This window comes from Cyrtonyx montezumae, unplaced genomic scaffold (genome assembly GCF_038088225.1).
Source record: "Cyrtonyx montezumae isolate F1298 unplaced genomic scaffold, pur_monq_1.0 scaffold_5, whole genome shotgun sequence".
Lineage (NCBI taxonomy): Eukaryota > Metazoa > Chordata > Aves > Galliformes > Odontophoridae > Cyrtonyx > Cyrtonyx montezumae.
In genome coordinates, this window is record NW_027072056.1 from 2,865,233 (window position 1) to 2,881,436 (window position 16,204).

At 36.8% G+C, this 16,204-nt stretch overlaps 1 protein-coding gene across 2 annotated transcripts in view; it reads left to right on the forward strand.

Moving 5' to 3' along the window:
- The window catches only part of STAG1 (STAG1 cohesin complex component), a 152,375-nt gene that overhangs the window by 99,892 nt on the left and 36,279 nt on the right, over positions 1 to 16,204 (forward strand). For both annotated transcript variants that reach the window (XM_065748186.1, XM_065748187.1), the window contains exons 11-19: positions 783 to 881; positions 4,831 to 4,910; positions 6,840 to 6,947; positions 9,152 to 9,266; positions 10,610 to 10,727; positions 11,823 to 11,926; positions 14,597 to 14,689; positions 14,808 to 14,897; positions 15,085 to 15,288. In XM_065748186.1, coding sequence (XP_065604258.1) covers positions 783 to 881; positions 4,831 to 4,910; positions 6,840 to 6,947; positions 9,152 to 9,266; positions 10,610 to 10,727; positions 11,823 to 11,926; positions 14,597 to 14,689; positions 14,808 to 14,897; positions 15,085 to 15,288 — 1,011 coding nt within the window. The remainder of the gene's footprint in view (positions 1 to 782; positions 882 to 4,830; positions 4,911 to 6,839; positions 6,948 to 9,151; positions 9,267 to 10,609; positions 10,728 to 11,822; positions 11,927 to 14,596; positions 14,690 to 14,807; positions 14,898 to 15,084; positions 15,289 to 16,204) is intronic.

Genomic DNA, 16,204 nt, shown 5'->3' on the forward strand with positions numbered 1-16,204 from the left:
CTTGATCCATAGGCACAGCCTTCTGATGCCTGCGTTTCCTGCCTGACCAGATCAAACCAATCCCTATCTAAAGAGTCACGGGGAGTGAGCTGCTGCCCACAGAACTCCTCAGACATGAGCTGCTGTTCTTCCTGGTGGTCCTCAGGCAGTGGCTTAGATGCACTGTCTTTATGGTGGCAGCCTGCTCCCGCTGGAGGCTCCCTCAGCCCATTCATCCTTCCTGTGCATGGCCTGTGATGAAAGAAAGTTGCAGAAAAAGAAATCCAGAGTATGTTCTTTATGCCTCTTATTTAGACAGACCATGGCTTAGGATGACTTGAGTTGTTTCTGTGAGCCACATGTATACTCTGCTCAGTTATTTTGAACTCTTGTACATCAATTTTAAACAACAGGTATCAGGAAGAAAACATTTGTAGTTCTTAAAGATAAATTGCTGCACTCTCTTCTCACCGACCAAATTGAAGTCAGATGTCTTCATTTTATATTTGCTTACAGCATTTTTTGTCTTTTTGAACTGTGGAATTACTTGAAAGGGAAACAAGAACAGAAGTTGAAGTGATGGCACATTGAATTCTTTGTGTATGCAAAGAGAAAAATTAACTTTGTTTGTAGGCAGCTGCACGTGTGGTTTGGGGTTTTTAACTGAATTGCAAATTGGCTTTGGTTAACATTAGCATAAAATTTTAAATGAACATTAAGCAAATTACAAAATGATATTATTTAGCATTCATGTGGATTTGATTAGGATATTATATCAGCTAATCTTAATGTGTTTTATTTAGCAAGGTGAAGTGAGGTTGAAGTGTTTGAAAGCTCTTCAAAGTCTGTATACCAACAGAGAGTTATTTCCAAAACTGGAGCTGTTCACTAATAGATTCAAGGTAAGAGGAAATGTAGTTTTTGGAAGGAGTACTTAAATAAGCATATTGTCTGTCTCATTATGTTGTGGTCTTGATTCATATATTAAATGCTAAACTGTTCCTGAATGCTGAGGTGAAGACAATTAATTTTACAGTGTTTATCTTCTAAGATCTTTCTGGCCAAGGTGATTATTTATCTGTATATATTATTGTTCATTATTCATTGTCATTATTTAATCTTCCTGTGCTAATTTAATACTAGATTTGTTGAATTTCAAGGAGTTTGTACAGAGTGTTACACCTACAGTAAATCCGAAAGTAACAAACTGAAAAAGCAGTCAGAAGGACAGCTTGTTAGTTCGATTTGTGCTTGTGTTTGGAGGAAGAGATAATTTGATCTGCACCACAATACACTGCAGAACTAAATAGAACCTCTGTAATGGGAGTTTGCGTTGCATTTTTAGTCAATTATCTTGCAGTAATTAACCTGCATAGGAGATAAGTACTGGAGAAATGTTTCCTTTTTTCCCTTTTTTTTCTTTTTTAATTTAAACCAGCACAAACTCACTTGATTTTTGCTTAATGTCTTAATGAGAATATGGATGTTAATTCACTTAGCATAGCTGCTTTATTGCACTGGAGAGGTGAGTGTAGAACTGCTGTCACTGCTTCTGTTTGAATGCTCTGTGAGGAAAGCTTTTGAGCAGTTGCCATTTCAGCAGGCAGCTTTTACCATCACTTCTGTGTTTTAGAGGACAGAAAACTGTGGTAAAGGAACGACTAATGGAATTTATTTTTGTTTAAATTATTATTATGCTGATGAAAAATCTCATTTAAGAGAGAAGTGGATACTTAAGTATTCATAAATAAGTACTGTGCAGCAGAGTGAAAAACTTCTCCCTGTAGATTTTATACTGGTTGTGTTTGTCATTGCAATTGCTGTTAAATCCTCCAGTTGGATCTAGAAAGGCACAAAATAGAGAAAATTTGCTATGTCTTTATTCTATACAAACACTTGATAAAAACACAATGGTAATCTGCCTTTTGCCACAGTGATCTGGGTGATGGAGAAGAAAATACACTGCAGTTAAGTCTTGGATTTTAAGAAAGGATTTTTCTCCAAACTGATATAATGGATCAGACTACTTGGAAAGTGATAGAATCTCTTTCATTTGAGGCTTCTAAGGGCAAGTTAAATAAATATCCATCCAGTGAGCTAGGTATAGTTGACTTCAAAGTGGGAGATGAAATACATCATTCTGTGAGTTCATTTCAGTGCTTATATTCTCATAATTTTATAAAATTAGTTTCTGTGACTATTGCAGTATAGACAAAATTTCCTCTCATAGATGACTTACGTGACAAACAGACAGTAAAAGCTGCAGACCTCAGACTTAATTTTGTAATGCCTCTATAAATCTTGTTTGCTTAAAATCTCAGGGCAACCAGGAATACTGGATAGCTCCCAGAAAAATGCTGAATGCCATTCTCAGTTCCACGTGTTCCCTCATCAAAATTGAATTGTGCTGCACAGTTCAGCTGAGATTCAGCTCAATCCATTCAATAGGAATCCCTCTAGAGATCTTCTGGCATAAGTTAATTTGTTCCAGAATTATTTGCATTGGGTTTTTAATATTGGAGCTCATTCCAGATATCTGTGAGAATGATTTGATAACGTCACTTCTCAGACAGAGGGAAGATATGTATTCTTTATGGCATTTCTGTTTGAGTTGCTAGGCATAGTTGATAAGCTCAAAAATAAGCTTTGTCCAAAAAGAAAACAAATTGGCTTCGTCCATGTTCATCCATCAAAGAGACTTTTGTTTTCCATCAAGGAGTCTGGTCTGATGGAAACAGTAATTTCTACATAGGAAAGGTGTGAATTAATTCTTTTACATAAGTCAGTAACAAAGTCAGCATCAGCAGATTTATCTGCAGCCACTTAATTGCTGCCCCTCATCCCTGACCTTTGCTGGAGAAAGCTGTCCCCATGTCTTGAATGACAGGAAGTGGATTTGCACTTCAGCCTATCTTGTTCATAGCAATAATGCATAATGCAAAACGATCTTCACAGAATAAATTAATATTTCATGTTTTAAATGCAGATGTGTCCTATTTTACTGCTGTACCGCAGCATGGAAAATTCATGTTGAAGAGGATTGAACGGCTGGGTTTGGTAGCTTGCTACAGCTCTGAAATTTCATCTTCCAGAGGCATTAGGTGCTAAGGTCTCATTTTCAAAGGTTGTAGTATGTCTGACAGGTTCCGTCACAGAGAGGTTCTGGCAGTGGGGCAGAAAATGAGGGATGTTGTGTTCATGCTGTTGGTTCTTGGCCTGACGTTCTTGGTAGAATTGAACAGTCTTTTTGGATAAGAAAATATTGTCACATCAGTCTATTTCCAAGACTCTGGGATTTGGGAAGTACTCCTTGCTCTGTAGCCAGGCGAGAGGAGCCCTTCCCTTCCAGGCCTTTGTTAGGGATGTAAAAGAAGTTTTATGCTTGTGTACTTGCTCTTTTTCTCTCCCTACGGCTGCTGGAGTTTAAGGCAGACTGTGAAGGAGTCTCACTGATTCTTTTAAGACCAGTTTAGTTAGTTGTGCTGCCATAGCCACAAACTAGGGAAAATGGGAAGCAGTTTTCTTGTCTTCTTCACACGCAGAATTTTGTGTTTGCAAAGTTATTTTGCTGCTTGAGTCTCTTCATGGACTTCTCACAGTCTCTAAATCTGTCTAGATGTAACAGTTAAATGCATCAGATCTCCTTGGTGACTTGGTGACAAAGGTTCATTCAATCATAGTGATACAAAGACTTGGTTTTGTTGAGAGACAGCAAACACTTGAGACAGCCACGATGCATTCTTAACGTATTATTTCCAAATTTCTCTGTTGCTTTGCATACACATTCAGTCTTTGAATTCCTGGAAGAGTAAAAAAGAGGTAGACACCTTTGTTCTGTTCTGATTTGTTCTTAGTGACTTACTGTTGCTTCCTGATACTTTTCTGTTTCTTGCTTTCTGTTCTTCACATCCCCAATTATAATACATTACATAGTCCATTTGAAGCAGGTCAAGCGACAGAAGTCACGTTTTGTTTTACATGGCCCAATTTCTTTTCATTAACTTCATCAGTTGAACAAAGATCAAGACATACTGTGTTTCTGAGGTGAATAGAAATTATCTCCAGATCAGGAGGACAGCTTTCCCTAATCACTTCTATTTTAGGTCAACAGTGAGCAAACTGAAACTAAGCAGGAATTAACATTTAGAAGACCTCCTCATAACTACAGGGCTCTTAGCAGGTATAAAATTATCATATTTAATTGGAAAGTGGTGGTTTTTCTGAACTGGGAAAAGTATAGGAAAGCATAAAAGCACACCATGGAATTTCACGTTTTCTTGTGGAAGATCTGTAGTGTTACAGTTGGGGTTAGCTCAAAGCACCACAGTGTTGCCAAGTCAAAAAAGCCACAGCTTCATAGGCAGTATGCAAGTGCATATTTTCATGTGTGATTTTCTGCACAGTATTTCCAAATTTGCATACGTGCTACATAATTGCATATATATAACATTATCTAAAATTACTTTTTTTGTGGGAATGAAGTGGGGCAGTTTTTCTTTCACCAAACCAAGCACGTTTCTTTGAGGAGAGCACTGTTAAAGTAAGATCAGTCCAGAACAGCATTCAAGTGGCAAAGTTTGTTGTTTCTTGATTGTTTCTTGTAAAACGTACAAAAATAAGGAGTGTTTTCTGCAGTATTTTATTCCATTCATGCATTCAAGCCTGCTGTTCTATTTTGCCTGTGGTGCACAGCTTTCTAAGATGTGCATTTAATGATTGAATGATATGATTTTTATGAGTCCTGTTGAAAGATCTCTCTCCCCAGGAGTATTTATATCTATGGACTCCAAAATCAGATAGCTCTTTGTGTGTTATTGTTTTATCCCTGAAAGTAATCATGCTCCTTTTCAGGATCGCATTGTATCAATGACACTTGATAAGGAGTACGATGTTGCTGTGGAAGCCATCCGATTAGTCACACTAATACTTCAGTGAGTATTTTTTGAAACAACTGTTCCCTCTGAAAGTTACCTAAGCCAGCAATATGTAGTTAACTTTATTTCTTCACTTGTGTAATGAATTCGCTCTGTTACATTTACTATTAAGTTGAACTGAATATGTAGTGTTATAGTCGTGAAGCTAAAATAAAATACTCGATCTCCTGGAAATAAAATAAGTGAAGTATAAAAACATATTGATTTATTGAGGCTATTTGTTTTGGTGCATTCATTGTTGAGGAAAAAGACCAGTGGACTTTTACACCGTTTGCTGGGGGCAAAATTATTGTCTTTCCTGCAGTATCTGTGGAATAACTGTTATCTGCAGAGATAACTTCAGTAGTAGCTAAGAAATGATCTTGTATTAGGAGATTTGATTATGTGGCATGGCTGAAAAGAGTCATCTAGCAAGTGAACTGACAGAGAGAAGATGCTATCTCTACCACCCTGGTTTGGGTTCTGGAGAGGAGGTGCTGGTGATCTGTGGTTTAAAACACTTGAAGAAACTTCTGGACATGCAGGATTTGGATGAAAGATTTGCTTCATTTTTTACTTAGGAGTAACACTGCTTTGAAGATATTGCAATATTAGACTTGTAATGTTAGGAAGGATAATCTCTTCTTTTATGTTTGTAAAGCAAATATAGCAAATACACTCACAAACAAGATGTAGAACATATCTTTCTCCTTCATCATTAGAGTCATTTGTGAATACAGTGAGATTTTTAAGGCAAAATCTGTCCAGTGCACTTTTTCCTGCCCTGTTTCTCCTTTGGTTGTGTGATTAAAACACAGCTAAGTGCAAGCTGATGCACATAGGAGCAGAAGGGTATGAGTCATGTCAAATGGCACAGGGCAGTATTCTGGCAAGAAGGAGCTCTGAAAAAATGCTATGAACAAGTGATGAGGAATGACCACTTAAAAATCATTGTAAAAAAAACTAACAAAAACAAATGAGGTTTATAGAGTCCTGATGTGAAAATGTTTCTGGTGAATGTTGACTAAACAGGAAGAGAAGTAATACTGTTCCTATATGCAGTGTCAGTGGTATCGTCGACAGAATGTACGTACACTTCCATTACCCATAGCATTTTCAAGAATACTGCTGAAGAGGGGAAATTTTCCTGAATTTCATAAAAACACACGCTCAAAATCAGCCTTAAGTTCAGAAGTTGCTGAAGCTCCAGCTATGTTGTTTACCCAAGAGAAGAGTAAAAGTTGACTTCTTGTTGTCAATAACTAACTACAGAAAATCAACTTTTCATCATCTTTGTTCCAACACAGCATGGGATGATTAGATTCCTCTCCTTGATGTTGAAAATGAGCGTGTATATCTAGTCAGCACAGTAACTGCTGTGAGAGTGATGGACATTTCATTTTATCAGCATTATTGTACTGCTAAACCCACATCATGATTCAATCCTGAAGTGATTACATGTTGATTTTATTGGTACACACACGGTGCTAGTTATATGTCCTGCTCTGTGATAGTCTGTGATTTAGTTTTCTGCTGCCTTTCTCTGGGGAATTTCTGTGACTTCTCCTATGGCTGAGGCAGTTTTACCACTTACCATAGCTTGGCTCTCTCAGCAGGAACAGGGAATAGCAGTAAGTGTTTGGTGCCTTTTAGCATATATAGTGTGACAGTAATTAAGTTGGCAAGACTTGTAAGCAGTGATGAATTTTTTTTACATTAATTATTATATACGTTGATAGAATTGAGAGAAGAACATCAGGCAAATTTTTAGTCTTAGAATCCTTTTAAAAGCTTCTGTATTTGAAATCAAACCAAAGAGCTTTGAAGTCAGTGTTCCTCCGCCTAGGATTTTGTACGAAGGAAACAGTCCTGTAACTGTCAAAAGTAAGTTATGGGATTAAAACTAAACAGCTGTTTCAGTTCGGTGTTACTTTCTGCCTATTTCAGTGGAAGTGAAGAAGCTCTGTCAAATGAAGACTGTGAGAATGTTTATCACTTAGTGTATTCAGCACATCGGCCTGTTGCAGTAGCAGCTGGAGAATTCCTTCACAAAAAGTAAGTTATCCGTTCACCTGGAAGAACATAGATTCATAAATGCTTCTTTGTTTCCTGGTAGTGACGATGTCAAAAGGAAAACAAGCAGTTGGTCAACATACATCAGTATTATCAAGTTGGTGTTTAATTTGAAACACATACTTACACTCTTGATTAAAATAAAAACCTAAATATTCGAGGAAACTGGATTTACCTTTATCTTGCTCCAAGATCCAGGTACCTGTACTAACTCCTCGAAGCCTAAATGCAAAGTGCTGCACTTACCTCTCTGTATTAAAAGTTATTTTAAATCCTGCAGCTCTTACTGGATTGCTGTCGTTATATATATCCAACCTGACAACCCTCCTGGTATGCAGTCATCATTTTTACAGAATTTCAAACCAGTTTATTTCAAAATTGTGAACTTGAGAGGCTTCTTTGTATTAATGACTAATAAAATTGTTTCTAAACTCACTGACATCCTCTAAAGATGTGTTACACCTTTATTCCATCTTTGTACAACCACTATGCCAAGGGAAATGAGCTAGTGTTTCCATGGAAGTGAATCACACTGTACTGGTGACTGTGAGCAGGACATTACCACATCATAGTCATTAACCTTCTGGTGTTAGTCCTTGCACTCAGATCTTTTAGCAGTGATTTTCTTTTTCACTATATTCTTTAATATACTTTCAGAGGATTTCTACCAAAATCCAGCTTATGTAATTTTTCTTGCCATGACAGAAGAAGTCAGTTAAAAATATCTTTTTTTCTTTACTGCAGTGTTATTTTAATTCACAGCAGTTTATTTGTGATTTAGAAATCCACGCTGTAACTGTAAGCTCCTGTTAATGGATTTCTGGAATTCCATCTCTGAAGAAGACATTTGTTTCAGGGAATAAATTTACTAAATTCAATTACATTTAATGTCCTTTATTGTTTTACAGGAAAATGGTCAGGTTTCTTCTATTGTTTTGTTTGTAAAATTACTTACTGAGATTCCTTTATAAACTAGTATGTGAAAAATAATTCTGGAACATGCCTAGAAGGTAAATGACTTTGTCTGAAGGTGGATCTGTATGTGAACATCGAGACAAAACTTCATCCCGACTCTTCTTAACAGTGAGATAGATAGTGTGCTGTGTTTTACAGATACGTGTCTCAAAGGAAATAGCCTTGAGGAAAAAGTATCTTATTTTTAATCTTCCTTTTCTGTTGGTTTCTAATAACATCTTATAACATTTTAAATGTGTTAGAATCTCTACTTGAAGCATTAGGGATGGGATTTAGCTCGATTAATTTTAAGCATTTTAGTACTACTTTCTGAGTGTAAGCTAGTCAGTTGTTTCTCTCTGTGCAGTTTGCAAATGAAAGCAAATGACACAAAGTCATGAGTTGGCCTTGAGTTGAATGTTTAAGATATTTCAGCACCTGCTGAGGTGCTTGTCTCTTACCTGTTACGATGAGCAGGGAGAAAAAGCATGACATCTTCAGCTGAAATACAAAGTTGTTGTGTAAATCCTTCTGTTTTGATTTAATTCTAGTAGCAAAATCAGGATCTTTTTTTCACATTTGGAATGTGCTTTGTGGATGCAGCTTCACTCTGAGAGCAAGGAGCAGTTTTCAAACTTTACCAAGTAAAACAATCATTGTAACTGAAAAGTAGGCACATCTGAGATCTCTGTAAGCTATGAAATATGAGTGTTGAGAGTACTTTGGAGTTTGCTGCAGAATATATAATGCACATTTAAAAAGAAAAAAAACAAGTAACTTGTCAGTTAGCTTGCTTTATCATTCCTGCTGCTTCTGATGCTTGAGGTTTGTCAAGTTTGCTTATACAGCATCCTAGTCAACATAGCAGTAAAGATACAGCCTTAGTTCTTAAGGCACTGGTGGAAGACTGTAAGATTTGATAGCTTAAAAATGAAAAATATATATATAACTTATGCAAATATATAAAGCTGTGCAGAATTCTTCTATATAAATATGTTCTAGAGGGCTTTTTCCTGTATAAAATTCCTCCAACCCTAAGAGCTTGAGGACTCAGAAGACAAGTTGATCTCTTCAGCCAGGTCATGCCTTCTTTCTGTTGAAAAAAGTAGCTTGACGTGCTTCCACTGCATTTTATGAACACATATGCTGTATCAAGGATGAATGTTCATCATGTTATGGAATAAATGAGATTTGTTTTGATAAACATGTTAGCTCCTTTTGCTTATTTTTAGGCTGTTCAGCAGACATGATCCCCAAGCTGAAGAGGCTCTAGCAAAGAGGAGAGGACGAAATAGTCCAAATGGAAACCTCATTAGAATGTTGGTTCTTTTCTTTCTTGAAAGTGAGGTAAAAATATCTATATTTAATACTTATATGTTTAATAGAACCTGGAATGTAAGTAGTGACATACCAACATCTGTTAATAAATTGTTTTGTAATAATTTCTGAAATACCGTATGCCCTTTATGCTGTCCCCCATCTCACTGTCAGCCAAGCAATTCAATCTGAAATCGTTCCCATGTTTTATTATGCTCTTGCATGTCTCCAAAGTGCTCAGTACTGCACTGCTGGTAGTACAGTCACTCCCAGGTGTCACTGCTACATAGAAATGTTTGGGATTTTTGTTAGATAACAAACTCAATTATACTTCTGGAGTTTTACTCTTTGTAAAGTGAAATTATTTAAACCAGAAAAGAACAAAATTTTTATTTAGAATCATGGAGTAATCATGAATTAATGGACATTGAGACCCTGTAGTGTGTTCAGAGGGCAACAGAGCTGGGGTGGATCTGTCTGGAGAAGAGGAGGCTCAGGGGGGACCTTATCACTCTCTGCAGCTCCCTGAAAGGAGGTTGTGGTGAGGTGGGGTTGGCCTCTTCTTCCACAGGATTACCAATAAGACTAGAGGGAACATCCTCAAATGGTGCAGAGGAAATTCAGCTCGGACGTTAGGAAATGCTTATCTGAGACAGCAGTCATGCACTGGAACAGACTGCCCAGGGAGGTGGAGTCACTGTCCCTGGAGGTGTGCAAGAAACAGTTAGATACAGTGCTAAGGGACATGGTTTAGTGGGGAGATACTGGTGGTAGGTGGACAGTTGGACTGGTTGATCTTGGAAGTCTTTTCCATACTCGGTGATTCTGTTCTTCTGATTGTGTGTTTTCCTGTTTCAGCAATTAGTTGTAATATGAACATCACTGCACACGTTTTCATTTTGTTATTGTCTGTCCCATTCATGCTAACAATGGATATTATACTAAAATGAAAAATATTTCCATATCCACGTTCTGCACCAAAAAATAAATGCCTGTTCAGAAAGAATGTACTTACAGCATCCTCCTAGTATCATGTCTCACCATCTCTTTTTCTTATAGCATAGTAGGAATATGATAAAATGGAAATTATTCTTCCAGATCAGAATTGAGAGATTTTTCACAAACAAGCTGCTTTATTGAAATACAGGCTCCATTTGTTTTCATCCATTTTCCAGTAAAACATATCCCCCTTGTCATACAATTGTATCATTCAGGTTAAAGAAGGCCTTCAAGAGTTAGTTTAAAACTGAATTTTCTTTCCCACTTGTTTAATAAGAATACATGCCCGTGGACACTGTGCCTTAATGGTTGTGACAGTTGAGGAACAGCTTTGTACCAGAACACTGTACTGACCAGTGCTTTCAATTTTGCAGTTGCATGAACATGCAGCCTATTTGGTGGACAGTTTGTGGGAGAGCTCTCAAGAACTGTTGAAAGACTGGGAATGCATGACAGAATTGCTCTTGGAGGAACCAGTCCAAGGAGAAGAAGGTATTTGTTTAACCTCCTACTGTACTGATATTGCACATTATTGTTTGTTATGCCTTAAAAAGGTGTTTCGCTGTGGCAGATAGAAGTGCTTATGTTGTGGTTTGTTTACAAAGAATATTTGAGAAAGTACAACTTAGATTTTAGTTTAATCCATTTTTAATGTACTCTGCTTCAAAGGAGAAGTTTGATATTGCATTTTTCATCTCACAAAGTCTGCTGTAGTGTTGCTTAATACGAAAGGCTAAGATTCTTGTCTGAACATTTAAATGCCTGGTGTATACATGAACGTTTTAGTAAATTAAGTAACTAACATAATTTGAAGTAAACAAGAATTTCAGGTGGTGTTAAATATGAGGCTTTTGCAGACAATTTTAAACCCCCTTGAATTCATAAAAGAAAAAAATCAAGGGAATTTTTTTGTAATTAATTCTATATCCCCTTTGTCAGGTAGCCAGGGAGGTTGGTGGCAGATTTCCCAGAGATAATGTGTGTCATTCGAGGTCTTTGTAATCTTTCAGGAGTCTTCTCCAGGAACCTTCACAACTGTTAGGTGGTCAGAAAAAACAGTGTACTCTTACTGCTTCCTTGCATGGTGTGCTAGTCATCCCTGTGTTTCAACATCTGACTTTTTGGTATTCCTCTTGTTACTCTTGTGTACCTTCTATGTGTATGGTTATTTCCTTAGGAATGGAGCTGGCACTTTGGTTCATTTAGGTTTCTGTATAGCCTAGTTGGGTTTGGCCCTCAAGATGTGACTGGAAGTATTTAATACTTCATGACGGTGAGAGTGTTTCATAAGAGGTGACAGTGAACAGGCAGTCTCTCTCTGTACTCCATGCCACTTTTAGATCTCTGTTATATTCCCCTTCATTCATCATTTCTCCAGACTGCCTTTTGCCAGATTAATTCAGTTCTGCCATATTCAATGTGAGGTAACTGAGAGAGTGAGTAAGCAAGCCTTGGTTTTATAAACAAAATTATGTTGTCTCTTTTGTTGTCTACCCCATATTTTACAACTGCTTTAACAGATTTGTTTTCTTTAAGATATCCTTCAGACATCATCAAAGCTGATCCTTGTTCTTTTTTGCTCCATAGCCATGTCTGACCGTCAGGAGAGTGCTCTGATTGAGCTGATGGTGTGCACAATCAGACAAGCTGCTGAAGCACACCCTCCCGTTGGCAGAGGCACTGGCAAAAGAGTAAGTAGTACTGCAACGGGTAGCTCAGAACTATTTGTGTTAATCCATTAACTTGAAATACTTTTTTGTAAAACCATATTTTGACACTTCTAAGTGAAATTTTTATAATCAGCATTGTGTGTGCACATTTTTTGAGGAAAAACAGCAGATATGAGCAACCTGGTCTGGTGGGAGATGTCCCTGCCTATAGCAGGAGGGTTGGAAGTAAATGATCCTAAAGATCCCTTCCAACCAAAACCATTATATGATTCTATGTTCTGTTTATGGAAATGTCTGGTTTTTGGTTTGGGTTTTTTTTTAGTTGGATTTATCTTCTGATGAACAGAGCTGACTCTCTAGAGGTGGGACAGGGACTTTGCAAAGTCCTTTCCAGCCTGAATGCTTCTGGGATTTTATACATCCATCCACTTTGACTTTTTTTTCTTAGGTGCCCATGAATTTTTGAAATTTGAAATAATGTTTATGTTGCCATCTAGATACCGTTTTTATTTATCATGCAGTGACTCTGGGGCTCTCCAGCAGTTGAGTTCCATTCCTAAGGCTATGTGTGCTCTTTTAAGCATTTCAGCATAAGTCACAAGGTCAGGGAAATGAACAGGCTTTCATTTTTATTCTCCATAAATACAGCATTCACATTCCGAAAGAGTTTCATCTTCCCAAACATATTTGTCTGCTTTTCTTAGTCCTCCTCTTACTTAGGTTGGACTGTAATGAAATAAAACCATGTGAACATTTGGTACTTCTGCTAGCTTTTCTTCTGAATAGTCATAACTAATAAAGAAGAACGCAGATCTATTTAAGATGAAATCTAGAGACACACTTAGCACTCTCTTATTGCTAAGCTAAATACAATTACTTAGCTTCTTAATTTTTATGTACTAAAAGTAGGTTAGCTTCATGTCCTGAAACAGATCCCAGGAAAATTTCCAGGAAGCCATCAATTTAAACATGCTTTTTGTACCTTATGAACCTATGAACCTATAAGTACTCTATAGAGAATATTCTAAGAAATTCCTGATTTATTAAAACATTACAGAGATGAGAGGGCAGTCTACAGAAGCACTTACTCAAGTAGATGTGTATGTAAACATCTGCCATGTTAGCACAAGCATTAAGTCCAACTTAACTTTCTGGTTTCTCTGCAGCTGTAAGCCATTCTAGTAGACAAATAACGTTTAAATTTAAGGAAATTTTCACATTTTTCTGTTTGTAGCAGTAATGAGTGTCTGGGTAGTTTTTCTCTGTCAGATCTACATTTCTGTTGGCTTAAATTCAGCAAATTGATTAGTGTTAGATTTTACCTGTCGATAGTTTTACAGAGGTAAAAAGTAAACTTCACTTTCTGAAGTAGCATCAAGATCATTCTTAGGGATTCAGCTTAATTAATAGCACCACTGAATAGCAATATTTGGCCATCAAAATATGACTGGCTTATTATAGGGTGAAGTCTGAGTTGCTAGATGCATTTGCTTTGCCTCCTGATGAGCTAGCAGCTTTTGCAGGCACGGGTGATGCTGCTCTGTGAGTTGGTACAGGAGCTGTGGTTGCTGGCACATGCATCCATCTATCTGATGCATACTGTGGAATAGGTTTCTTACCCTGCTGACAAATCTTTAGGTATTCTCTTCATTTCCATGGCTGTCTTGGCTGCTTACACAGTAGGATGCCTGTCATCTAAGCACATTTTGTTTCCAGCCATTCCCTCTCACTTAGAGAAAGATGCAGCTATGACATTTAGCTTTTCCTACTTTTCAGTTAGGTTATGAGTTTTGAGATGGTAGCTGCAAGTTTCTGTTGACTCGTCAGCAGAAGTTTGTTGTGTTCTTATGATCTCAGTACCATATTTTCTGAACTGAAATGGGATTTTTAATCGTGCACTCACATTCTTGTGAAATAGTTTTCACTTTGTGTTCAGCTTGTAACCCTTATTGTGCAGTCTAGCAACTTTGGTAAATGTTAATCTTTAGATAATGTAAATATTTTATTACTTGTTTTCAAAAGTATTCTTCATGTCCACTCTCCTTTTCTGAAGCCAGGAGGCCAGCTTTGAGCTTCTATGAAGTGTGCTTTGTCGGTTATTATCTATAGGTTCATTATTTTAAGGTGGTTTTGCTCTGACAGCATTTGTAGCCTCAATGTAAGTGTCACTGAAATTTGTAAATGAATTCTGGTAGCTTGGATGTGCTTTCTCACTGAGAATTACATTTCAGTTGAGAGATGAGGCCATTAATCTGCTAATGAAAATCACTGTGACAGTGTGGTTTGATTTTGATTCTCTGAATTATAATTCATTTTGTCCTGAGGCCATACATTAACACATTGTTTAATGAGTGAAAGCTAGAGCTCAGTTTATTTTGAAACAATAGCAAAACTTCCACTGCCTTGGGTTATATTTAAAGTTCAATCCTAAAAATTTGTTGATGTGTAGCAACAGTGTAAGGCTGGATGATATGATATTTTCCTTTTCAATTATGGCTTCTTAGGACGTGTGGTCCTCCCATTTAATCACTCTTCACTCCAAATGTTTTTGAATGTCTTTCCTTCCTCTTTTGATTTATTAAAAATGTGCTTGCATGAGTTTTTCTTGAAAATGCCAACTTCAGAGAAATGAATGAATGAATGCTATATGCAGATATTGTATTTACTGTAGTTATCTTTGATTGCTTGCAGGTCTTGACAGCAAAAGAAAGAAAAACGCAGATAGATGACAGAAATAAATTGACTGAGCATTTCATTATTGCACTTCCTATGTTGCTATCTAAGGTATATTTTTCTACAGAATAATTTGCTCTGGTATTTGCAACTGGCTTTAAACTTTCCTTCTGTGATGTAGATGTTTATTTTTACCAAATTGTCTTGTTTTGTTTCAATGATGTTTTAGTATTCCGCTGATGCAGAGAAGGTTGCAAATCTCCTGCAAATCCCTCAGTATTTTGACCTGGAAATCTATAGCACTGGCAGAATGGAAAAGGTATAGTACATTGAGCAATAATGCTGGCTACTTTCAAATTTCTGATAACTGTTGTAGTCGTACAGTACTGTGCCTTCATTAGGCTTATTAGTAACATAACATGGTGTATTCTTTGACTTTCTTTTTTTTTTTTTTTGAGATTTATTGTTTGACAAAGTAAGAGCTGAACTTCTTTTCTGATCTACAGCATCTGGATGCCTTACTGAAACAAATTAAGTTTGTCGTGGAAAAGCATGTGGAATCGGATGTTCTTGAAGCCTGCAGCAAAACCTACAGCATACTCTGTAGTGAAGAATATACAATCCAGAACAGAGTTGACATAGCACACAGCCAACTTATTGATGAATTTGTGGATCGATTCAACCATTCTGTAGAGGATCTGCTGCAGGAGGTTTGTTTCCTTAAAATGAATTTAGTTAGACTACCTAAAAAACACAGTATGATAGACTGCAGAAAAGCATTCTTTCTAAGTCATGAAATTATCCATGTGAAGATGTAGTACAGCAGCAACTCTATGATAATTGTTTGGAGACCTTTCTCCATGTAGATAATCCCCTAGACTAACATTAAATCTGATGCTGTAAAACAAAGACCATGGCACGATCCTATTTCTGAAAATTCAGTGTATTATTTAAACAGTTCACACGTGAAATGAATTTGATGAAAGCTGAGGAAAAATACAAAGAAAAGTGCATTTACATTAGTGCTTGGGGTAATTCCAGTAGTCCCAGATGGATATGCTGACCGCAGAAAGAAAATTGCATCGTGTCTTGAATAGAAGAGAGGGTTTCGTCAAATATTTATTGTGGCATATTGAAACAGCTCAGGAAAGAAGGAAATAAAGATACAAGTATGAAACCTCGAGATGTCTGGGATTTACTTGCAAGATATGAATGGATAAGACAGAATACATTAAATAAGGATAGAGATCTGGTTTATATTTTCTTTCTTTACATAAATTTATATAGAACCACTTAATTTATTGTAGTTCTCCCTCTACATTTCATAAAGTCATGCAGTGTGGCATATGGACTTAATTGTGTTGTACATTTATGGAAAGTTAAGCTACAGTGCTGCAGCCTTTAATTTCGAACTGTGTGTTAAAGCAGTTAAGCCTGTTGCTGTCTGTGGGTAATATGGCACATGCATACTGACTGGTCATTTAGAAGTAAATAAAAACTGAGTTAATTATTATTTGCAGAGTAATTAAAAATAAAAATGTACGTATGACGTGGAAAAAGATGTGAAGATGAAAATGAGATTAAGCAAGGGAGAACAAAAACTCTGGCCTTTGTGATATTCTCTAC